The sequence below is a fragment of the Amborella trichopoda genome, chromosome 3 (genome assembly GCF_054954075.1).
Source record: "Amborella trichopoda isolate Santa Cruz 75 chromosome 3, AtrichopodaSantaCruz75HAP2 v2.0, whole genome shotgun sequence".
Lineage (NCBI taxonomy): Eukaryota > Viridiplantae > Streptophyta > Magnoliopsida > Amborellales > Amborellaceae > Amborella > Amborella trichopoda.
Genome location: NC_142338.1, coordinates 27308929 through 27334565, shown reverse-complemented (window position 1 = coordinate 27334565; position 25637 = coordinate 27308929). Strand labels below are relative to the sequence as shown.

The 25637-nt window shown below is 34.5% G+C and overlaps 1 protein-coding gene across 4 annotated transcripts in view; it reads right to left on the bottom strand.

Annotated features, from left to right (window-relative positions):
- Positions 1–25387, bottom strand: part of LOC18437357 (ribose-phosphate pyrophosphokinase 4) — a 34022-nt gene extending 8635 nt beyond the window's left edge. For 2 of the 4 annotated variants that reach the window (XM_006847567.4, XM_011626223.3), the window contains exons 1-5: positions 24833–25387; positions 4110–4425; positions 1447–1542; positions 1217–1285; positions 26–154 (exon numbers count right to left, since the gene is read on the bottom strand). In XM_006847567.4, coding sequence (XP_006847630.1) covers positions 26–154; positions 1217–1285; positions 1447–1542; positions 4110–4425; positions 24833–25233 — 1011 coding nt within the window. In that variant the 5' untranslated portion in view covers positions 25234–25387. Of the gene's footprint in view, positions 1–25; positions 155–1216; positions 1286–1446; positions 1543–4105; positions 4426–24832 lie in introns of those variants that run through there. The other 2 variants (XM_088862317.1, XR_016052320.1) reach the window with 2 other exon arrangements.
- Between the last annotated feature and the right edge of the window lie 250 nt (positions 25388–25637).

The window sequence follows — 25637 nt, the reverse complement described above, 5'->3', positions numbered from 1 at the left end:
AGCAATAATACACATACTCACATACCTGGCACTCAATGAGGGTACTTCCTGATTGTACCAAATCATCAACTATCACCACGTGGCGACCTTGAGCATTTCCTTCCTTGAGGCGTACAATGCGTTGGTCGCCCTCTCGAACTTTTGTGCAGATTATCTTCCATCCAAAGTTCACAAAGGCACCACAAAAATGAAAATGTTATCTAACAATTCAGACATTGTCAGCAATAGCAACATCAATGATGATGATGATGATAATGATCATTATGATAACGACGATGATGATAACAGCAAAAAAAATAAAAAATGGTAAATAATATTAATTTTTTATAAACCTCTTAAGGTTAAGGTAATGGTAAATAACAACAATACAGTTATAATAATTTGTCTTTTTGGCTACCTGAAAAGCGAGTTAAAACGTTGGAGGCAAAAGCATATACAGAGCATGTTATTCATGAAAACGGCACGTACACTTAGACTCCTTTTGGACTGGTTAAAATGCTATTATTACATGTTGGAGGCAAAATCATACTCCAAGTGTGATCTTCATGTTAGGCCCCAATTGCGATTGTGGAAAAATCACTTAAGACTCTATTCCTCTCTCCCTCCCTCCAAATTACAAGTTGGGGCCCCAATTTGCAATCTCACAAGTTGGGCCCCCAATTGCGATCAGGGAAAAACCACTTGGACTCCCCTCCTCACCATTGCCACCTCCCTCCCTCCCTCCAAATTACAAGTTGGGGCCCCAATTGCAATCTCACAAGTTGGGCCCCCAATTGCGATCAGGGAAAAACCACTTGGACTCCCCTCCTCACCATTGCCACCTCCCTCCCTCCACCATTGCCAGCACCATGACCACCACCTCACCTTATCCGCCCACTCATAGCACTGCCACCACTATTACCACCCAGCCACCACCACCGTCCTCGGATAGCCACTACCACAACTCAGCCACCACCACCACATCATCACAGCACCAACACCACTACACCATCACCATCGCACCACAATAAGAAATTTCAATTCAAATCAGACATTCAAATAACCCTAGACAGCAAATGAGAAATTCACCAAATTGCACTTTAATAAACTACAATTTCACAAACGATTCATTTGATGCAATTTGATAATCAAATGGAGCCTCAATAATAAGAACAACAACAATTAACAGTAATCAAAATAAATGTAAAAAGGCAGGGAAAAGTGATTACAGTTTTACCATAGGGAAATGCTGAAGTTGTTTATGGAATCGTTTCCATGCACCATCATCAGGGAATGCAATTGTTATCTATAAAATCAAGAGAGGCAACTTTATCACAAGTAGAAGAGTTCTATAGCCAATCACATGATTTAATGTTATAAGAAGCAAAGTTGAAACAATCCTACTAAAACACACAACTATTGGGTCTGATTAGAACTGTGCAAGGGTCTGATTAGAACTGTACTCACATTATTGGAGTCATCAAGCTGTTGGAGCCTTTGTTTGAGCAAAGGAATCCCACTCTCAAAGCAAGGCAAAACATTATCACCGAAGTAGAATCGCTCCTATAATTTTAACATAATAGGACAAAACATTAATAAAACTATAGTTAATCAATATCAAAAGAAAAAGAAAAGGCTACTTCCTGTAATCATGAATCATTAGAGAACTATGCTGATATGAGAAAATTGATTTAAGGCAGGGAAATTGGCAAATAAATGTATTTTAGATCTAAAGTTCATGAACCCAAGTTCTCGGTCTTCTGACAAATTTAAACTCAGATGAACACCACTCATCATCATCATATATAGAATTTAAAAGCTTTTTGATATCTGAATAAGATTTTGGTGGATACTAATTTTTATATGTAATGCGTTCTCCAAAAAGAAAAAGAAAAAAAAAATCAAAATAAAGGCAAAAGAATGCAAATCCCAAATGCGATGATTTCTGCAAGACAAAAGGAAGAGCGGTATACATTGTGTGTCCAATGACACACAATGTAGTTTTCCGCTGTCATAATTTAAAATCAATGTGCAATAAATTGAAAATCTATTTCTATATCTCTATTAATTGAAAGAAAAATATTTCACTCCCCGATTTCCCTTAGTAAAGAAGTGAAAAACTGTAACTACGAAAAATCTGACACAGATTCTTGACAAATGATGGTTAGACATTAGTGAGACATACGATTATGCATGAGTTCTCAAAGGAGTATCCCAAGAGTATGGACCAAACTAAACTTCATAATGGACAAGCCACAGTGATAGAGAAAGCAAGAAATTGCTCTGACATCAATATTGAACTCAGAAGATAGTGCTAAAAATATTTGATACACAGATTATTAGAAACGATCTGAACTGCAAATAACATGGATATAAGTCTTCCAGTTTCATCAGACAAAATAGCAAATCAACTTCCTTTTAGAGATCACCAAGCCAGTCCAAAATAAAAAGATCCAAGTCCACAAAAAATATGGTGCCATTTATCAGTGGAACTAAAACAAATGATCTGCATTGGCAAATAGATTACATATGGTCCAATGGGCAGATAAATGAGATTTGAAAAAGATGTTGATTAACCATATGACAAAGAGATCCTAAAGGTTGTGTTTGTCAAGAGTTATGGTGTTCATCCAGTAAAAATCTTACCATGAATGGAATTGGAGTTCATAATCATCCAGGAAACAAACCCAGGGCTCATTACTTTCTATTGTATTGTATCTGCTTTAATCAGTGTTTTCCTTAAAAAAACACATGAACCAATAGATAGCAAGTTGAGCAATCCATATTGCTAATATACATGCATATTTGTTCTGGGCGACAATCGATAGAAAACAAATATATACGATGGGAAGATGGTGGACCATACAAAAATTCACATCAAACACACAGCTACTAGAAGTGTGCGAAGTCTATTTCTCTTTGTAAATTTTCAAAAGCAAGGTAGGTAGACTACTTAAATCATAAAACAAGAAGCTGGGTAAATTAGAGTTTTACAAAGATTTTAGTAACTGAAGCCACTAATATGGAGTAGGGCAACATAAGGAACTTCTCTTTTCTTTTTCTTTTTTTACCCCGAATTGTTTGTCATCTAGAGAAAAAGATCTTGTATGGCTTCCATGCCCCCTGGCTCCTGTTAGTCTTATAGATATTAGTGAATTTTTCTGATATTTTCTTCCCATTTTTTCCCTGCAATAACTAGGATCAGAGCATTGCATCATAAATCCCTAAGTTGCATCATGATAGTAGCAAGAGAGGGAAGAACTGAATGTGCTCCTGATGGTATTTGCAGGGAGAGTACCCATATAAACCAAGAGAATCACAACAGCTTGCGCAACTGACATACATTGTAATGTGCCTAAAGAAATCATAGAGTAGAAGACTAGAAACCAAGAGTACCTTTATTCAGGGGAATCTGTATATAATAGTTATCAAATCTAAGTGGAACACAGAATTTCAAAGAGTCGAAGATTGCCTTATCCTACTCTCAAAGGAAGCAAATATTGAGACACTATTTCAATATATATTGCAACAATTGCACTAGTCGAGTTTTTCTCAATTGGCCAGGAATAATGCGGTAAGGTGTATGGGCCCCTTTAGGATTTGTTTTTAATGCGGTTATTGATGCTGTTCATTATTTGAGTTAGTATACTAAATTACTTCCATTTAGAATCTCAATAGGTCATGAACTTTATATTTTTATATTTTTAGTTGGCATACGAATGAATTCGTCAAGAAAGTCGGGTGTTACCAAGGATCATCATAAACATTTATTTGTAGAATCCAAAAAGAATGTATTTGTAGAATTAAAGAACTTATATTTGAAAATAAAGAAGAATTGCATTTGGAAGCTCCAACTTACTCTCTCTTGGCACTCATGGCTCCTGATTCTTGCTAATTTTATTGGCGAATTGTTCTAGTACTTTTCCTTTTTTCCTATTTCCCTTACAACAATATTTGAAAGGCATCTCCTTGGGTGTAAAATCAAATGTAACAGGAAAAATATAATGATAGAAAAGGATAGCAAAGAAAGCATACATTTCAAGATATTTGATTATGGCAGTAAGTTAACATGATAGAACAATAAATCAACCAACGATATATCTTTATTAGGATAAATTTTACGTACCAACCTGCAGGGCATGAATGTCAAATATGACCAAACTGGTTGGGCCTCCCCTTGAAATTGGTATAGTTGATAAGATGCGAGCAAGTGTGAATGCTGTTGCCACATCTCCCTCCTCTTCCATGCGCTCAACAGATCCAGTGGGAAAAAACGGAAGGACAAGCGTAAACGACAATGTAAACATTTTTGGCAGTGCAAATATTATGGATAGTTGCTCAAATATTACTCCAGGAGAGCTAAATGAGGCCAGAAAAGCAACATGTTGACCTCGAATGCCATGTGCATTTGGTATAAATAGGTTAGGAAATCCATCCTCGAATGTCCTACATCGCAACAAAAAAGAAGTCACGTGAAGAAATTGCCGATGGGATGCTAATCTATATGAAACCATACATGCAGTGTAAAATTGCATAAAATCATGCATTGTGATATTGGCACTGAAAATAAAATGTTTTCTAATACAGGTCATAATAAAATATTTTCTAATAATCATTTTTCCATTATGGCTCATTGTACAATCATACTACAACAGAAAAAGGTTCATATTCATGTGCAGGTGAGAGGTATAGAGAGAAAAGGTAAGTCATAGTGACAGAGAGAAATGATATGTAAAAATGAGTTAACCTTCAATATGCATTACAGGTGCATGAGAAGAGAGAAAGATGGTAAGCTATAGTCTTAAAGAGTTTGAAAGTGGAATATATGTTAAGCTAAATGGTTTTAGACTTGTATCTTGTAGTGGCAAACAATTCTAATCTGCACTATAACCTATCTCAAAACGTTCCCCTAGAAATTTCTTGTTCCTTTCTCAATCATTTCCCATACTCTTTCAAAATGGTTCCTAAGCATTTCCACATATGTTTCTCAATGTATTGCTCTGACGCTTTGTAAGCACTTCCTCGTTTCTTTTCCCCCTAACTTTTTCAAGCTATGTTCAGCGGATATATTTGCATAAAAAGTTAGCTAGACTACATATATATGCATATTTTGACACATATATGCATATATTGAAATTGGACGGCATTATATGCATACATGTGTATATCTTAAACCACAGGGTGACTAAGGTTCTAGGCAACTGCCTAGGCATTGGGCGCCCTAGGCAGCTCCCAGGAGCCTAAGGGCCATCAAGCATTTTTTAAAACCTTGATCATAATTTTCAAGACTTAAAGGGTGAGGTTTATATGAGTCACCCTCCATATAATATAGAAGTAACTCACACCTCTAAATTTTTCCTGGAGATATAGTTGTGTTGTCAAAAACTTTATGATAGCGTGAAAATCAATTTTCAACCTAAGTTTTGAAATTTAAATTTTCAAAAATGATACAGATCAAGCAGATCTATAAAAACTTGAAAACCTTAAGACGGTCTAGATAATTGATTACAAGATGCATTACTTTTAGGACTCGAAATGCATATTTTTCACATCTATACATCTCGAAGTCGAGATGATCAATGGGAGATTTTTCCAACATTGAAATATTTACTTCTATAGGATTTTTGAGGGGCACCCTACTTCAATAGTATAAGGTTGACACGTTATATAACCATCACTAATATAAGGTGCACCTAACTTCAAAGATGCCCAACCAACCTAGCAAGATAGCCAACCTATAAAAGCTCTAATGTGCTTCCCCAGACAACTTTGTTGACAGCTTCAAAAAATTACAAACAAAAAGAGAAGAAGAATTCCATCACATTCATAAGATGAATTCCTCCTCTCAAAACCCTATTAAGGCACCGATTGACTTCCAAATCTAGAAATTTGTTATCAAATTTCCATGTTCACCAATTTGCAGTTTGAGGAAATGTTATTTGCTGTCTTGGGGTGTTCTATTGTTTTTCTTAATAAAAATAAATTTTATTACTGAAGTAAATTATAAAATAAAAAAAGATTAACAAAGGTCAATGTGAGAAGAGAACATCTCCATTGGCATTGGCAAGGGCATCAGCCTCTTGGTTAGCTTCCTAAGTTTGTCCCTGGGACAAATTTTGGTTCAGAGGCAGTGTTTCCTTATATCCATTATAATCTTCAGATAATCAATCGAAATAGCAAAGCACAATCATGCACATATTTAACCAATTACTCAAAATAAAACAACATTAGAACTTTTGAAGGTTACAATTTGCAATAGCAATGTCAGGTCACATGTTGCTCTACAAACACATGTTGCCATCCGTTCTCCAAAACTTACTGTTATAATTCATTATCATACAACACCACACAATCCAAATGCTACAAAGTGATCTAGAATCCATGAGAGAGGAATATCGAATCTTTAGAATTCTAATGTCACTACAATTCACCGTATTGCAATGAATATCATCCTCAATGAATAGTCTTGTAAATCCTATCAATACCAAAAACACTGCTTAGTGACTGCACAAGCCTTGGCAGGCTTTAAGAAAAAACTGAAAGCTAGACCAACACAATAAATGCTCCCAACAGAATACTTGAGCCTGGTCTATTATAGTAGTTGGTCAAGAATCACTTTGAAGGCTTAAAGCTAATCACTTGAGAAATATACATAATCTCAGAGAAAACATGGAAAGGGGGGAGAAAGAGTGAGTGAAGATTATCATGTTCAGCTTAAAAGAGAAAACAGGAAACCTAGACCACATCTTGAGCTAAAATCGTTGAAAGAACAAGCTTTTACAGAGATCTTGTATTTCAGGCTTCATAGGACACTGCACAATTTTTCAAATGAAGAGATGCAAAATAGGTAATCTAGCAATTACAAATTTTATTGATGTTCTCTGATGGTCATCCCAAATAATGGCAATGAATACAAGTAACATTAATTGGTGCAATACAAATAACATCGACCAAACTCATTGATAACTGATCATTTTGATTTTACAAGTAAATTTAAATCAATCTTTTGAAATGGAAACAAAAGAGGAAACTCAACATTTCCCATTCATCGAGTTTATCCAATGAAGAGGAGATGTAATATACAATGCTACTGGCACCAGGCATACTGTGTGGCACAAGATCCGATAAACAAACTTCAACATCCATCTCATGTTCGGCAAAAATGGCGAAGTAAAGGTTCTCTTATATATTTAATGGAGTCTACCAGTCCAACAAAACCATAACCAACTCACACTTAATAACCAGAGTTCTATCGTAATGTTTTCTTGTGGAAACATAACAAAAGGATTTTATCAAAGGCATGCCTTCAAGAAATAGTAATATCAAAGGCAGATAGAAAGAAAACAAAAAAAAACAAAAATAGAAGTCACATATAAGCTGCAATGATATATATTGGATTCACTTAAATTCCAATAATAAAGTTCAAATCTATAGCTACCCAAAAAGCAATTACTTGGGTGTACATTCTAAGTTTGAACAGAACAATGGAAGTCAGGTATGCAACACAAGAGATCCACAATAAAACCAAAAGGAACCCTAAAATGTGGATGGTTACCATAATTCCACTGCTTAGTGGCAGGAGATCCACTAGTGAATGAGATAAGATGCTGAATAAAAGGGCATTAAATTCATAGAAATGCACAAAAATTCTCTATTAGGAAACAGGACTATGAATTTTAGTGAAACAAACTCAACACTCTCTCCCAAAAATCTCAACAGTTGTCCTGAAAATTTCAGACACATTACGAAAAGACACCAAAACTGTAAAAGCCAATAAAAAAAATTTGTTCACAAAGAAAAGAAGAAAACATCTACAGCTGCCTCACATGAAATATATCTCTATCGATGGAATCATCTTACATAAAACCTAGCGAGCAGAGAAATAAAAAGGAAGTACAAAGAAAAAGTCAACTTGAAATTCAAATGTTGTTAAATGGATCAAGGAACAAGTTCACCTAATAGAAAAGCAAGATCTTCAGCCTTCACTTGTCCTAATAGATAGCCCCTGAAGCCTTAGAAGCACCACTTGATTATGGTCAATATATCAAATGGTTTTGGTTTTTCTGTTTTCTTTTCTTTTTTTCTTTTTTTAATTGGGGAGGGGGAGAGAAGAGAGAAAGAGTGGGGTTAGGATTTGATACAATCTTGTAAAATGTGGGATGTGGTTCCGATGCAGCTCAATGCGATGTAGATGCTGGCGCATTACCCCTATGTGGTCAATAAAGATAAAACAAATCCAAAAAAATCTCAGAAATAGTTTAATGCATGGAAAATATATGGAGTAATTTACATGATAGTAGATATTTAATTTAAGAAAAAGTTTATATAGAGCGGAGGCACTAAACAATCAAATTAGAGCCCACCTAAAAAATTTCACGAGAAGAGGTTGATTTGATGCCCAAATATCCTCAAATTGATCATCTCGACATCAAGATGCATGGACATAAAGAAAAAAAACATTTCAAGTTTTGGAAATAGTGTATCTTGTAACGCATTTTTGGACCATCAATTTTCAAGATTTTCAAGCTTTCAAAGATCTGCTCGATCCACACTATTTTTTAAGCTTTAAATTTTATAGTTAAAGACGAAAATATATTTTAAGGCTATCACAAGGATTTTCAGTATTAAAACCATTTTACTTTGATTGTTTAGAGCCTCGGCTCTATACAAACCGCACCCTTTAATTTATTCATTAACTCCAATTTTATCAGTTGACGGAGACTCTAAATCCCTTGATAGACAAAAAAGACATTAGAAAGTAAAACTAGAAACTTGAAACTAACTTTATGGAAGACATCATACATTATTCAAAAACATCCAAAAACCATAATTGCAATTGCAACTTTAAAATTACAAACTCTAAAGCAAATATACACACAAACACTAAAAGCCTACGAAGAGTTCAAGAGTCAAGAACAAAACATAAAAGGCAATAGAAATCAAAAGATAATCTAATCAGGTCTCAACTCTCAAGTCTCTAGTCTCAATCTCAAATCTCAATTAGACAAGTCATCTAAGGAGTCTGGATGTGCAACCAGAATTTTTTGTGATCGCCACATACCAAAAAGCTGAAGGGTAAATTTTATAGGACAGCTGTGAGACCAGCTTTGCTCTATGGGGTAGAATGTTGGGTCATCAACAAACAATATAGCCATAAAATGAGTGTAGCAGAGATGAGGATGTTAAGATGAATGAGTGGCAAGACAAGAAGGAAGAGAATTCGAAATGAATACATTTAGAAAAGTTTAGGTGTGGCACCAATAGGCGATACAATGAGAGAAAGAGACTTAGGTGGGCTGGCCATGTGTGGCGCATACCCAATATAGCACCTGTTAGGAGGTGCGAGTTAGTTCAAGTAGAAGACTCAAAAAGGGCGGCAAGGGGTAGACCCAAAAGGATACGGGGACTTCTGGCCTAACTGAGGGTGTGACCCTTAATACAGCAAAATGGTGAACTAGAATTCGCATAGCCGACCCCAATTAGTTGGAAAAAGGCTTCAAAGATGATGATGATTTATAGAGTCTAGATATGCATGTGAATCTCTAGCATCTGAGTGTAAGGAAATCCAACCAACAATAGCAAATCGACAACCCAACCCCAACAACAAAAGCAATCCGACAATTTTGTGCAAAAACATTGCACCCAAATCTCTTTTCTTGATTAAAAAATAGGGCTGTGTTTTGCGTTTTAGTACCCCCCAAAACCATTTCCTCCCTTTTTTGCGGGGAAAATGACCAAACTACCCACACTTGTGGCACTATTTTTGCCCACAAGCATGGGCAGGCTATGCTATGCGGCTGCATATGCAGCAGTGGGATGCACCGCATATGCAAGTGCATCCCACCAACACATATGCACCCTTAGGCAATGTGCCTCGGGGCACATAGCACATTATGCAGCCTCATATGCCGCCATGCGGCTGCATTTTAAAACAATGATTTGAGATTGAGATTTTGGGGGTATGGGCTAGGGTTCTGAGAGAGAGGAACAAAGAGAGAGAGAGAGAGAGGGAGGATGCGCACACCTCTTTTCCATCACGGAAGCTCTCCTTAGGAAAATGCAATTCAGATTTTTAGAAAGACAAACCTAACTTATTTCATCCATGCTTGAGACTGTAAGCCAATTTGTTAATGAGGATAGTGGTTATGCAAATCAAACAGTGCCTAAAGCCAATTTGCAATTTGGGCCAAAAAATTGAATGGCACTTAATAGGTTGAAGATCTCTTATAACAAAGGTAAAATCTCAGCCAGCTCATCAATCACCTCATTCCTAGTCCTGAGCATAACCACCAAATGGTTCCATCTTACCTCCCAATTGCACAAAAAATAAATTCCTTACCAAAGATATGGGATTCTTGACAGCCAAGCCAAACCTGAAACTATAACCTTAAAACGTGCCCGCAATACACACCATTATACTTAAACCTAATCCCAATACAAATTCCAAGAGGACTCAAATAATTACCCTCCAAGACCTAGATACCATACAACCAACTCACATTCCTATGTTCTAACTGCCCACATAACTTTCCAATAACTTCCCTTAAGGAACCTCCTCCAAATCCCTCAAACTTCTCACCGCCACAATGACTTGCTCATAAATGTGACCAACTGGCAACTGCTAAAATTGCCAACCTAGTTAAGCTAAAGCAAATATTCGATCATCGAAACAACTGAAGTTCACAACAATATTCTTCCCCCTAACAATAGTTATAAAAAGGAATTATTTTTCTTTTTTCTTTTTTCTTTTTTTTTGATAATTTTTTTGAGAAAGTTGACTGTATATGGCTCTCTCTCTCTCTCTCTCTCTCTCTCTCTCTCTCTCTCTCTCTCTCTATATATATATATATATATATATATATGGAACCCACTACGCAACGCCTATGGGCAAAAATAAACAGTGTTTTCGCCCAAAGGCTCAACGCCATCCAATTTTTTCGGACGGCGTGGATTAAAAGACCGCAATGGACCTACTATGTCCGCTGCGGTGCGATCAAAAAACACGAGGAAATTACCACGGACCATGCAACGTCCGCTGCGGCTCCGTTCAATAAACCACCTGGGCATGTCTGTGGCGGGGTGAAACACTATTCAAAATTGCCTATAGGCATTTTTTAAGAGTTTTCCTACATATATATATATATATATATATATATATATATATATATATATATATATATATATATATATATATATATATATATATATATATATAAGAAGTTTGGTTGTGCTAAGATTTATTTATTATTTACTACTATTATTGAAGAAATAGTACTAAATAATATAAAAAAACAACTCCAAAATTGGAATATTCCTAAAGTTCCTTCCTGTGATGTTTATAGAAAAGGATCATTCAAATTTAGGAGTGATTATATTATCAAAACTGTTGACAAAACTATTCCAATTAATGAATCTCAAAATAGATTCGAGTTATTATCAAAATCTTTGATCGAAGAACATCAAAAAAAGAAATATAATTATTTACATATCGGCTTAATTCAAGTTGCAATAAAACCTTAATCAGAACTGAGTTAACCAATTATGTACTTTTATGTTTAAGAGATTGTAGACATAAGAAATTTACTGATTCCTTATTAGGGATTGTAGAATCTAACTTGAGTGAGGGACCTATTTACTTTAATTGTTTTTCTAATTTTTCAGTTTCTTTAACAGATAAAAATATCCTCAAGGTTTTAACCTTAAACCTAAAACTCAGAGGTTTGATATGGATATTGGATCCCAAACTCTATCCATAGTCTATAGAATATGCTATAAGGCTATGACTACACTTTGCCCAGATGTTAAAAGAATAGATGAAAAAAGGCGAACAATATTTTTCCAAACTAATGTAGGAAAATCCAATTTAATTACCCCCAGAATATTTCCTAAAATGAGATCATATTGCCTGATAGATGGAACCTTCAGAATGAGGTTCAACCAAGACCTCTTGAAACTAAGGAGGTTGAACAAATAATTAAATATCAAAATGGAGAAATTGAGATCCAGTTTACCCCAATAAGAAAAACCAGAATAAATATAGGTGATAACCATATCAAAATTCCCTCTAGGGTTTCATGCTCGTCTATTCCTCAAAGTGAGCATGAAAAAGATCATGAAAGAATAATTTTAGAAGGAATTAAGACTACCCAAAAGTAAGTCCAGAGACCCTATTATAGGGTAGAAATACCTGGATCCTCAAGATACCATGAAGAACTTAAAAATCCTACTAGTCCTACTTTTTAAGATATGGTATTTGATCTGAATGTGTTAGGTAAAGAAAAAGCATTTGAAATGGATAGAAGGGCTATAAAAGATGATTTTTATTCTGAAGATAACAGAGAAGTAAGAAGATGAACCATAATGAGTTTCAAGAAAAACTCAGACACAAGTTCTATGAAAAATTTATACAGGAGCAAAGAATTTATAAAATTCTTTGAATGGTTAAAATATTTCTTAAAAGATCAAGGAATTCAAATTCCTAATTTCGATAAAGAAATAAATATGGTAAAAAAAAGAATTCCAAGTTTTTACCAGTAAAGATGGCAAAGAAATTCATGTTATCCATCCTCTTGAGATGCCCCAGGATATTAAAGGAGTAAAAGTTGTTCCTTATAAATTGGAACCAAAAGGAATGAATCAAACTACAACAGTAGAAAGAATAAACCATGTAATTGAACAAAACAGTTATACAAACCTATATTTAAAATGCTTAGGAAAGCAGGTTTCTAGGATAGAACTTGCGATTAATAAGGGAGTAAGTGTAAAACAAAATCCTGAAAATCTAGGACAAAAACCAGAGATCAAGAATAAGGGAAAAGAACCAATTATGTTTAGACCTCCTCCGGAACTTCCAAAATAAAATTTTTAAGCTTAATCCTGTCACCAGTGAATTGTTATATCAGCTTACAGTCAAATTGGCTCAATTAGATATTAAAAATGATGATCATCAAGGTTCATGACAGGTATTAACCCTGCAAGATATAATAGAAGATTATTCAGAAGAGGAGCTAGCCAAGATCGAAAAGGGATTTAATTCCAACCTGAAGATAAATAGAATTAGGAACTAAAACAATTCTCACTGCCCCCACAAAACTGTATTACCCTAGATCTTCACCAGTAGACCTCCAGTATGAAGAAGAAGCAATAGGAGGGGCAAAATATACTGGTAGATCCATAGTAGAATGGAATATTGACGGAATGTCTAAGCATCAGATCACAACTCTGATGAAGCATATGACTATGTATGCTACGGCCTCTAAGAATAACAAGAATAGAGACCCAGATATTGCTAAAGCAATTGTTTGTGGATTTACTGGCCAACTTAAAGGTTGGTGGAATTTTGTCTTGGATGAACAAACTAGGAACTGGATACTAACTGCTAAAAAATAGTGGATAATCTATATGAGCCCAAAGGATAAACAAGGAAGTTTGGTTGATGAAGATGATGCTATAAATACTATGCTTTATACAATAACCTTACATTTTGTAGGTAGCAATACCCTACAAGTAGAAAAATCTAAGGACTTATTATCAAACCTTAGATGTCCCATTCTTTCCCATTATCAATGGTATAAAGATGTGTTCTGGTCAAGATTGCTAACCAGAGAAGATGCAAAGGCAAATTATGGGAAGAAAAAGTTCGTCTCAGGGCTTCCTAATCAATTTTTTGAAAAGGAAAAAACAAGACAAAGGAATAAGCATGATGGGATAATACCATGGGAAGAACATACTTTGGGACAACTCTCCTCTGAAATTTGTGCCGAAGGATTAGCTCTATGTACTGATATTAGGTTTAGAAAACAGCTTGAAAAAGACAAAATAACAGGGAAGAAAGAACTAGGAGATTTTTGTGAGCAGTTTGGATATGAGTAAGGATAAATATCGCTAAAAAGAAGAGTAAGGATAAATATCATGAAAAAAGATATAAAGGAAAGTCTTTTAAAACCAAAAATAAACCTTTTAAAAAGAATAGGTTCAAATTTCCTAAAGAAGGTAATAAAAGGACAGTCCCTATATGTTATAATTGTGGGAAACTAGGGCATTACAAAAATAAATGCAGAATTAAAAATAAAATAAATTCTTTAGAAGTACACAAAAAAGTTAAGCAACAAATTTTTCAAATCATCGCTGATAATGAAATCTTATCAGATTTTGAGGAAGAAGAAATGCTTATTGGGAATATAGAAGATGAAAATTTAATTATGCCTAGTTCATATGAAAGCTTATCTGAAGAAGAAGATAATAGTGATGATGATTGCAAATGCAATTATTATAAGTCTATTCTTAATATGAATGGTTTGTGGCTAAATGTGCTAGCTAAGGAAGAAAGCCTCATCATAGACCTTATAAACAAGATTGAAGATATTCAAGCCAAAAAAGAGGGCTAAAGAAAGCCCCAGACCTAAACCAATGAATCAATCCCAACAAGAACCTTATAATTTTAAAGATATTATGAAAATCGTCCAAAGCAAAAATAACATAAAAAAGGAACCTAATGTTCAGGAACTTATGCATGAACGAAATGAAATTCATAATGAATTAATAGCTCTAAAAAATAGCGTTAATATCTTGGAATTAGCAAATGACTTTTCCAACCAAGAATCAAAATATCAAGAGAGTAAAAAATCATTTGAGGAAATAATGGAAGAATACATAATTAAACCTCCCGAGGAAAGCCCTCAAACAAACTTCAAGCTTCCAAAACTATCGCCCTTGTTGATTCAGGAACTGATTTAATTGCATAAATGAAAGACTTTAACCCACAAAATACTTTGACAAAACAACCCAAGTCCTCAATACTGTAGATAGAAGTAGAATTATAATTAAATACAAATTATCAGAAGCTGCCATATATAATTGCTTCATTATGCCTTTTAGCATGGTGAAAAACTTTGAGTCAGACTGTTATAATAGGTACCCCCATCCTCAATATGATTCATCCGATAATAAAATTGGATGAAACAGGAATAGAGTCAGAGATTGACTGCCACAAGGTTAAATTAAATTCATAGAAAAACCAAAATTCCAAGAAATCAACCAAATAAAAGATAATACAAAATAAGGAAACATTCATGTTACATCTTAAAGAAGAAATAAAGCATAAGACAATTAGTGAAAGATTAGAGAATCCTAAAATTCAAAAGGAGATTAAAGAGTTCCAAAACAAGATAGAAAAAGAAGTTTGTGCAGATATACCCAATGCTTTCTCGATCAGGAAACAAAATGTATTAGAATTACCCTACAAGCCTGATTTCAATGAAGGCCTTATTCCTACAAATCCAGGCCGCAACAAATGAATAGTAGAATATAAGAAATCTGTAAAAAAGAAATTCAAGAACTCTTGGATAAAGGCCTAGTCAGACCAAGCCACTCTCCTTGGGGCTGCCCAGGTTTTTATGTTGAGAAGGCTGCAGAAATAGAAAGAGACGTACCCAGAATAGTAATAAACAAGCTCTTAGGTGGGTAAGATACCCTATCCCTAATTAAAGGGATCTACTAATCGACTTCATAATGCAGTTATTTTTTCAAAATTTGATACGAAATCTGGATATTGGCAAATCCAGATTATAGAAAAAGACAGGTATAAGACAACCTTTACAGTTCCTTTCGGGCATTATGAAAGGAACATGATTCCTTTTGGGTTTAAGAATGCCCCATCTAAATATTGTGAATAATATATTTAACCCTTATACCAGTTTTGCTATCGTCTATATTGATGTTCTTATTTTCTCATAATCCATATCATAGTATTAGAAGCATTTAAATATCTTTCTAAAGACAGTTAAAAGAGCAGGATTAGTAGTGTCTGCTAAAAAGATAGAGCTTTAATAAGATTTCTTGGGTATAATATTCATAAAGGAACAATTGCCCCAATTGAAAGGGCAATACAATTGCAGGAAAATTTCCTGATGACATTAGGAATAAAAACAGCGTCAAAGGTTCTTAGGCAGTTTAAATTATATCTTAGATTATTATAAAGATTTGGCCTTGGATTGCAAGCTCTTATTTCAACAATTAAAAAAGAACCCACCAGAGTCGTCAAATGAACATACTAAGCCAATTAAGAAAATAAAACTTAAAGCTAAAGAGTTACCATGTTTAGCCATCCCTCATCCAAGTGCATTTAAAATAGTAGAAATAGATAGCTTCAGAGATAGGGTTAGGAGGAATTCTTAAACAAAGATTTCCTAACAATCCTAAAGAACAGTTGGTAAGATTCACGTCAATGGCATGGAATCCTGCACAACAGAATTATTCCATAGTGAAGAAAGAAGTCTTGGCTATTGTACATTGTATCACTAAATTTGAAAGTGACCTTCTTAATAAGAAATTTTTGGTAAGGACTAATAGCAAATCTGTCAAGGAGATTTTAGGAAAGGATGTGAAAAACTTAGCTTTAAAACAACTTTTTGCAAGATGGCAAGAGATCCTCTCTGTTTTTTATTTTGACACAAAACATATAAAAGGAGAATCAAATTATTTGCCTGACTTCTTGACTCAAGAATTTTTACAGGAACAAAAGGAAGCAGAAAATGGAGCAGAATACAGAAAAGGCACTAATCCAGAGTCCAACTAAGATACTAGCTAAAGGAGACACTTCTTCATCGTCCTTAACCAGGGCTTCACAACAGGATAATATATACATAATAATAGAAGGGACTCAAAGTCCATCAAACCCAGCATCAGGAAGAACTCCTTATGTGGAGACATATGTTATTCCGCTAATAATAACAGAGGAAGATCACGCGGCTCAATGCCAAATAAAAAAGCTGAAATATATCTAAAACATCATATGTACCCTAATATGGGAGGGAAAAAAAGAGAATATTTTGATAGAGTCAATATATATAAAGCACCATTATAGAAACAACAATGAATTGGCATACTCAAAGTTGACCATATTAAATATCACGTCTTATAAAGATTGAGAGTTGATCCTTTAAAACCAAGGTATTTACAAAATAACAGCTATAAATTAAGAGCATACAATTATTATGACTATATTAAAGCTTGGAATATAATATTTTTCATATCAAAATACAGCAGCAGCTCATAGCTGGTTTATACAGGACAGGTTATTACAAACCTCATAAGATTTTCCTAAGTGGTTTAAAAACTTTTAGTATGGGGATCAAATCCCGATATTCTTCCAAACACAGTGCAAGTAGCCCATCAAAAATTTGTAGATTATAACAAACATGTTCCTAAAAGAGACTACCATATTTATTTCATGGTCTTATACGAGGCCCCTTGGATTATAAAATGGTCTTATGTGATTAACCTTGAAACTGACAGATGGGATTATATTCCCAAATTAAAAAGACAAATTTATATAAAATGGTGGGATAGATATGATACAGATATGTTTTCCACCGACACGTTGATACTAAAAAGTATCCCTCAAAAAACCCTTAAATCGCAGGGTTCCCATATTGAATTAACAAACTATGTCAAAACCCTTTAAACTCAAAAACCTACTTTAACTAAAAAAGAGATTAAAAAACAGCTCTTATTACTATTTGACGAGGTAAATGATAAGTCCACCTCAACCACATCTGCCAAAGGAGAAGAAGAAGAAGACTTTCCAGAGGAGAAGGATATGAACCAAGCTATGCCTCTCCTTTTTCATCACAAAGGTAAACGGAAAAGTTAAAGAGGTAAAAGAAAAAGGCACGGATCGACTCCATTCACCATCCAAGACACGTGTCCCTACTTTCCAAAAGATTTTACTTCAGCGAATCTTACCATAGCGGATTTAAAATCATTTCAAATCCACCAACATACTGTAGCAAATTTGGACTCATTTCAACTCCACCGACAATACTAGAGCGAATTTGGACCCCTTTCAAGTCCACTGACACCTTTTACGAACCTAAGAATGCCTTAAGTCCGCCAAGAGCCTCTATAAAAGGAGAATGACTCCTCATTCGAAGGCATCGGAAAAATTTAGGATAATTTTAAGAATTCTATTTCTGAGAGTCTGAAAGTCCGTATACCGTGTGAGTGTTCTTTCTACATGTTGGTACACAGTCAGTGTGTTTGTTGGTGTATTATTTCCTCTCGCATGACCTTCTTGAAGTCCATCTCTCTTCTATCCATGTAAGTTCATTTAAATTTGTTTACGGAAGATTTCTATATTTGTATAATTAGTTTTCATACTGAAGAGAATCCTAAGACTCTTCAATCTGGATTGGTAAGTTTTGGTGAATTTTGTGAATTAATAGATTATATGTGGTTCTGCTCTTTTAATTAGTTTGCGCTAAGTCTTTTAATTAGTAATAAATTGGTTGATGAAGATGATGTTGTAAATGCTCAGCTTTATACAACAACTTTACATTTTGTAGGTAGCAATACCCTACAACTAGAAAAATCTAAGGACTTATTATCAAACCTTAGATGCCTCCCTCTTTCCCATTATAAATGGTATAACGATGTGTTCTGGTCAAGATTGCTAACCAGAGAAGATGCAAAGGCAAATTATTGAAAGGAAAAGTTTGTCTCAGGACTTCCTAATATATTTTCTGAAAAGGTAAAAACCAGACAAAGGAATAAGCATGATGGGATAATACCATGGGAAGAAATACATTGGGGCAACTCTCCTCTGAAATTTGTGCCAAAGGATTAGCTCTATGTACTGATATTAGGCTCAGAAATCAGCTTGAAAAAGACAGAATAACAAGAAAATTTCCTAATGAAATTAGGGATAAAAACAGCTTCAAAGGTTCTTAAGCAGTTTAAATTATATCTCACATTATTATAAAAATTTGGCCTTGGATTGCAAGCTTATTTCAACGGCTAAAAAAGAACCCACCAAAGTGGTCAAATGAACATACTAAGGCAATTAAGAAAATAAAACTTAAAGCTAAAGAGCTAACTTGTTTGGCCATCCCTCATCCTAGTGCATTTAAAATAGTAGAAACAGATGCTTCAAAAATAAGGTTAGGAAGAATTCTTAAACAAAGATTTCCTAACAATCCTAAAGAACAGTTGGTAAGATTCACGTCGATGACATGGAATCCTGCACAACAGAATTATTCTACAGTCAAGAAAGAAGTCTTCGTTATTGTAAATTGTATCACCAAATTTGAACGTTACCTTAATAAAAAAAATTTGGTAAGGACAATAGCAAGTCTGTCAAGGAAATTTTAGAAAAGGATGTGAAAAACTTTGCTTCAAAACAAATTTTTGCAAGATGGCAAGCGATTTTCTTTGTTTTTTATTTTTACATAGAACATATAAAAGGAGAATTAAATTCTTTGCCTGACTTCTTGACTCGAGAATTTTTACAGCGACAAAAGGAAGCAGAAAAGGGTGCAGAATCCAAAACAGGCACTAATCCAGAGTCTAAATAAGATATTGGCTAAAGGAGCCACTTCTTCATCGTCCTTAACCAGGGCTTCAAATCAGGATAATATATCCATAATAATAGAAGGGACTCAAAGTCCATCAAACCGAGCATCATCAAGAACTCCTTATGTGGAGACATATGTTATTCCTCTAATAATAATAGAGGAAGATCATGCAGCTCAAATGCCAAATATAATAGCTAAAATATATCTAAAAGATCATATGCACCCTAATATGGGAGGGAAAAATAGAGAATATTTTGAAAGAATACTGGCTGAAACAGAGTCAGTATATATAAAGCACCATTATAGAAACAACAATGAATTGGCATACTCAAAGTTGACCATATTAAATATCATGCCTTATAAAGACTGGGGGTTGATCCTTTAAAACCAAGGTATTTGCAAAATAACAGCTCTAAATTAAGAGCATACAATTATTATGACTATATTAAAGCTTGGGATATGATATTTTCATATCAAAATACAGCTGCAACTCATAGCTGGTTTATACAATTTCGGTTATTACAAACCTCAGAAGATTTTCCTAACTAGTTCTTAGTATGCGGATCAAATCCCGATATTCTTCCAAACACGGTGCAAGTAGCCCATCAAAAATTTGTCGATAATAAAAAACATGTTCCTAAAAGGGTCTACCACATTTATTTCATGGCCTCATACGAGGTCCCTTGGATTATCAAATGGTCTTATATGATTAACCTTGATACTGATAAATAGGATTATATACCCGAATTACAAAGACAAATTTATATAAAATGGTGGCATAGATATAACACAAATATGTTTGGCTCTGATAGCATAAGGAACAGCTTTTATTCCTTCAATATCCAAGGGCATCTCAAGAGGATGGACAGCATGAATTTCTTTGCCATCTTTAGTGGTAAAAACTTGGAATTCTTTTTTTACCATATTTATCTCTTTATTGAAATTAGGAAATTTGAATTCCTTGATCTTTTAAGAAATATTTTAACCCTTCAAAGAATTTTATATTAATTCTTTGTTCCTGTATTTATTCTAGCTTTTCTTAATGGGGTAAACTAGATCTCAATTTCTCCATTTTCATATTCAACTATTTATTCAACCTCCTTATTTTCAAGAGGTCTTGGTTGAACCTCATTATGAAGGGTCTTCATTATGAAGGGTCCATCTCTCAGGCAATCTGATCTCATTCCAAGAAATAGTCCTGGGAGTAATTAAATTGGATTTTTCTGTATTAGTTTGGAAAAATACTGTTTGCCCTTTTCATCTATTCTTTTAACATCTAGGTAGTGTAGTCATAGCCTTATAGGATATTATATAGACTATGGCTAGATTTTGGGATCCTATATCCATATCAAATCCCTAACTTTTTAGGTTTAAGTTTAAAACCTTGAGGATATTTATCTGTTAAAGAGACTGAAAAATTAGGAAAACAATTAAAGTAAATATGTCCCTCACTCAAGCTAGATTCTACAATCCCTAATAAGTAATCAGTAAACTTCTTATGTCAACAATCTCTTAAACATAAAAGTACATAATAGTTTCACCTTGTTCTGATTAAAGATTTTATTGCAACTTGACTTAAGCCGATACGTAAATAATTATATTTCTTCTTCTAATGTTTTCGATCAAAGATTTTGATAATAACTCGAATCTATGTTGAGATTCATTAACTGGAATAGTTTTTTCAACAGTTTTGATAATATAATAACTCCTAAATTCGAATGATCCTTTTCCATAAACATCACAGGAACGAACTTTAGAAATATTCCTATTTTGGAGTTGTTTTTCTATATTATTTATTACTATTTCTTCGCTATTATTTGTCCGGACCCTACCATGCCTTAACCTTGCCGTTCTTGGGACTTACAAGATTTGTAGGCCACTGCAACTTTGCTAATCTGGACTAGCCTTACTAAATTCCTTTGTCGTGTAAATTTTTTGGTATTTTTTTTTTTTTAACTTAGACTTTTGGGTTATGGCTCTAATGCCAACTTAGCACAAACTAATTAAAAGACATAGCACAAACTAAAGACTTCGCACAACCTAATTAAAAGAGAAGAACCACATATAATCCTTTGTCTTGTAAATTTTTTGGTATTTTTTTTTTTTTAACTTAGACTTTTGGGTTATGGCTCTAATGCCAACTTAGCACAAACTAATTAAAAGACATAGCACAAACTAAAGACTTCGCACAACCTAATTAAAAGAGAAGAACCACATATAATCCATTAATTCACAAATATGGAAATCTTCCATAAAAAAATTTAAATGAACTTACATGGATAGAAGAGAGATGGACTTTGAGAAGGTCACATGAGAGGAAATGATACACCACCAAATATACAGATTGTGTACCAACTTTTAGAAAGAACACTCACACTGTATACAGACTTTCAAAAATAGAATTCTTAAAACTATCCTAAATTTTTTTGATGCCTTCGAGTGAGGAGCCATTCTCCTTTTATAGAGCCTCTTGGTGGACTTATGGCACTCTTAAGTCCATAAAAAATGTCGGTGGCCTTGAAAGGGGTTCAAATCCGCTCTAGTATTGTCGGTGGACTTGAAATGAGTCCAAATCCGCTATAGTACATCAGAGGATTTGAAATAAGTTTAAATCCACTACAATAAGCTTCGTTGAAGTAAAGTATTTGAGAAAATAGCGACAACTGTCCTGGATAGTGAATGGAGTCGATCCGTCCCTTTTTCTTTTACCTCTTTAACTTTTTTGTTTACCTCTGTAGTGAAAAAGGAGAGACATAACTTGGGTCATATCCTTCTCCCCCCTCTGCAAGGTCTTCTTCGTCTTCTCCTTTGGCGGATGTGGTTGAGGTGGACATATCATCTGCCTCGTCAAATAGTAATAAAAGTTGTTTTTTAATCTCTTCTTTAAGGCTTTAAATTTAGAGGTTTTTGACAAAATTTATTAATTTGATATGGGAACCCTGTTGTTTAAGGGTTTTTTAAGGGATACTTTTTAGTATCAACTTGTTCGCAGAAAATATATATGTATTATATTTATCCCTCAATTTTATATAAAATGGTGGGATAAATATAATACAAATATGTTTTCCACCAACACATTGATACTAAAAAGTATCCCTCAAAAAACCCTCAAACCGCAGGGTTCCCATATCGAATTAACAAACTATGTCAAAACCCTTTAAACTCAAAACCCTACTTTAACTAAAAAAGAGATTAAAAAGCAGCCGTTATTACTATTTGACGAGGTAGATGATATGTCCACCTCAGCCACATCTGCCAAAGGAGAAGAAGAAGAAGACCATCCAAAGGGGGAAGAAGGATATGACCCAAGCTATGCCTCCCCTTTTTCATCACAGAGGTAAACGAAAAAGTTCAAGAGGTAAAAGAAAAAGGCACGGATCGACTCCATTCACCATCCAAGCCACGTGTCCCTACTTTCCAAAAGATTCTACTTTAGTGAATCTTACTATAGCGGATTTAAACTCATTTCAAATCCATCGACATACTGTAGCGAATTTGGACTCATTTCAAGTCCACCGACAATACTGCAGTGGATTTGAACCACTTTCAAGTCCACCGACATCTTTTATGGACTTAAGAGTGCCATAAGTCTGCAAAGGGCCTCTATAAAAGAAGAACGGCTCCTCATTCGAAGGCAACGGAAAAATTTAGGATAATTTTAAGAATTCTATTTCTGAAAGTCTGTATACAGTGTGAGTGTTTTTTTTAAAAGTTGGTACACAGTCTATATATCTGTTAGTGTATCATTTCCTCTTGTGTGACCTTCTCGAAGTCCATCTCTCTTCTATCCATGTAAGTTCATTTGAATTTGTTTATGGTAGATTTCTATATTTGTATAATTAGTTTTCGTATTGAAGAGAATCCTGAGACTCTTCAATTTGGATTGGTAAGTTTTGGTGAATTTGTGAATTAATGGATTATATGTGGTTCTGCTCTTTTAATTAGTTTGTGCTAAGTTTTTTAATTAATTTGCACTAAGTCTTTTAATTAGTCATATATATATATATATATATGGGCAGTGATTTCATGCAATGGTTGTATAGTGGTATAATGCAACAATCTTCAAAAGCCATATTAGGGCCATTTGTTTGATCCAATATTTAAAATATATATTCTTCTTATTCTAATGAACGATCACAAAAAAGAAAAATTTGAAAATGCAACCTCAAAAGTATTTTTTTAGCTCAATTAACATAGGCTGTCCATTTTGATAAGATGCTTAGATCTAGGCCTTAAAAGGAATTTTTTTTTTTCAATTTTTTTAGATGACTTTATTATTAGATAAACAATGTTCAAGTAGAAAAAAAATGATTGTGATTTTGAAAAAGCTAAGAACTAAAAATTCACCGAATGAATGGTCTAGATTCGTTGTTGGAGGGGACTCATTTTGACCATATCTAGAGTTCAAATTGAAATTTTTTTTTTGGATTGATTATTGAGATGAAGAGAGAGTGTGCAAAATTTTAGGTCACACAAATACCACAAACGGAGTTTTCTAGAAGTGTTGTTACATTATACAATGATACAATCGTTGCATTATATCATTGCCCTATTTATTTATTTATATATATATATATATATATTTCTTGTTTTGTTTCTCTTGAAAAGTAACATACATTGCATGGAAACTCATTAAATCTAGTTGTTTCGAAGTGCAACAGACAAGTATAGAAGTGCACAAGAAGGGACGAAGAACTAGGAACTCGGGAGAAGCTTTAGTAAGGTTAGAAACATTGATGATCAGATGTAATATTTGGCATCTGATGGACATTTTAGTGTTATTTATGCTGTTATTTTATATCTTTCCTCTTTGAATTTATCAGATTGAAAAACACAGTCCATGGGTGCATCATTGACACTATTCTTTGGCGTCTATTTATCAAAGAAGAGGTCATCATAATGTGAATGGTGTGATGACCAAAAACATGCTCCTAACCATGTAATCTACATAATGCATTTTAAGCTCAAAAAAAAATCTTCATCATGTGATAAAATAACATCAGATAATTCCCCAATAAACATAAAATATTTGCATGCAATTGAAACCTAACAGAAAAATCTGTAGTGGCCATAAGACGTCTTGAAAAACAACTAGCACTATACTCATACACCAATCAAACTCAAGGAGAAACGACATGCAAAAAAAATGAGAGGCAATACTAATACATCAATGGAGTTAAAGAAAGATCAAGAAACATGCCTACCTTCCAACAGCCAACATGCAAAACACTAGAGCTGACGAAGAAAAAGTAACAGAAATCAGCAATTTAACAAGAGAATAGCACGAAACACTGACTATAAACATAAATGGATACACCATTGAAATTACAAAAAAAGCGCAACAGCGAACATCAAATAGAGGCCACAAATCAAACAATGCCAACAATTCACCAATTAAGCTAAACAAGCATGAGCAACAAAAACTCTGAACTGCATACGAATTCACCATGAAATCCATAGAAAAACAATTCCATCAAACACAGTAACGAAGCAATAAATACCTCCAACTAATGCTCCTTAGCTCGACCGCATCCGATTCAGCTGCAACTCTCTCTGCAAGTTCTCTGGTCTCATCACAATAGAAAAGGCAAACCCTTTTGACAGGCAACACAGGCGGAGACGCTTTCAAAGCAGCAGCAGTGGACATCGGAGTTGCAGAGGAGCTCGACAGTAACTGAAAGTGTCCTGTGTCAGAGGAACTGTGGCGTGACCTTAACCCTAACCCTAACCCCAACTCTTGATCCAAGGCTCTCAATTCAAACTTGAACTTGCAGTCTCTATTTAGAGAATGGAGAGAGAGTTTAGGAAGAAGAGAGGAGGTATAAAAAGAGGAGGAGAAAGCCGTCAGACGTGTCGATCGGGGAGTGGAGGAAGGCAGAGGAGGATTGAGGGCAGTCGCCATTGTTGCCGAAAAAAGGAAGTAAGGACCTCCCTGCTGCAGAGAACGGCGATGCTTCACAATTCAAAGTGGAAGGAGAGTACAAATCGGGCCGGAAAATGGCCCTGGTTCCTCTGCAAATTTCGAAAATGTCTTCTGAGTTTTGAGAGAGAGACCCACCTTCGAAATGCACGTGTTTTTTTTGTGGTGCGGCGGTTATTGCTAGTGCCCAATCTATCTGGCAAAGTCTCCCTCAATCTCTCTCACAATGAATTTTGATTTGGAAGAAGTTTACATAAGTCTACCCTTATACTATTAAGGTGCACCTCAAAAATTATCTTGAAGAGAATATTTGGACATTGCAAATCCCTCCAACTTATCATTTAGACCTCCACTTGTGCGGATATGAAGAAAAACCTCATTTCAAA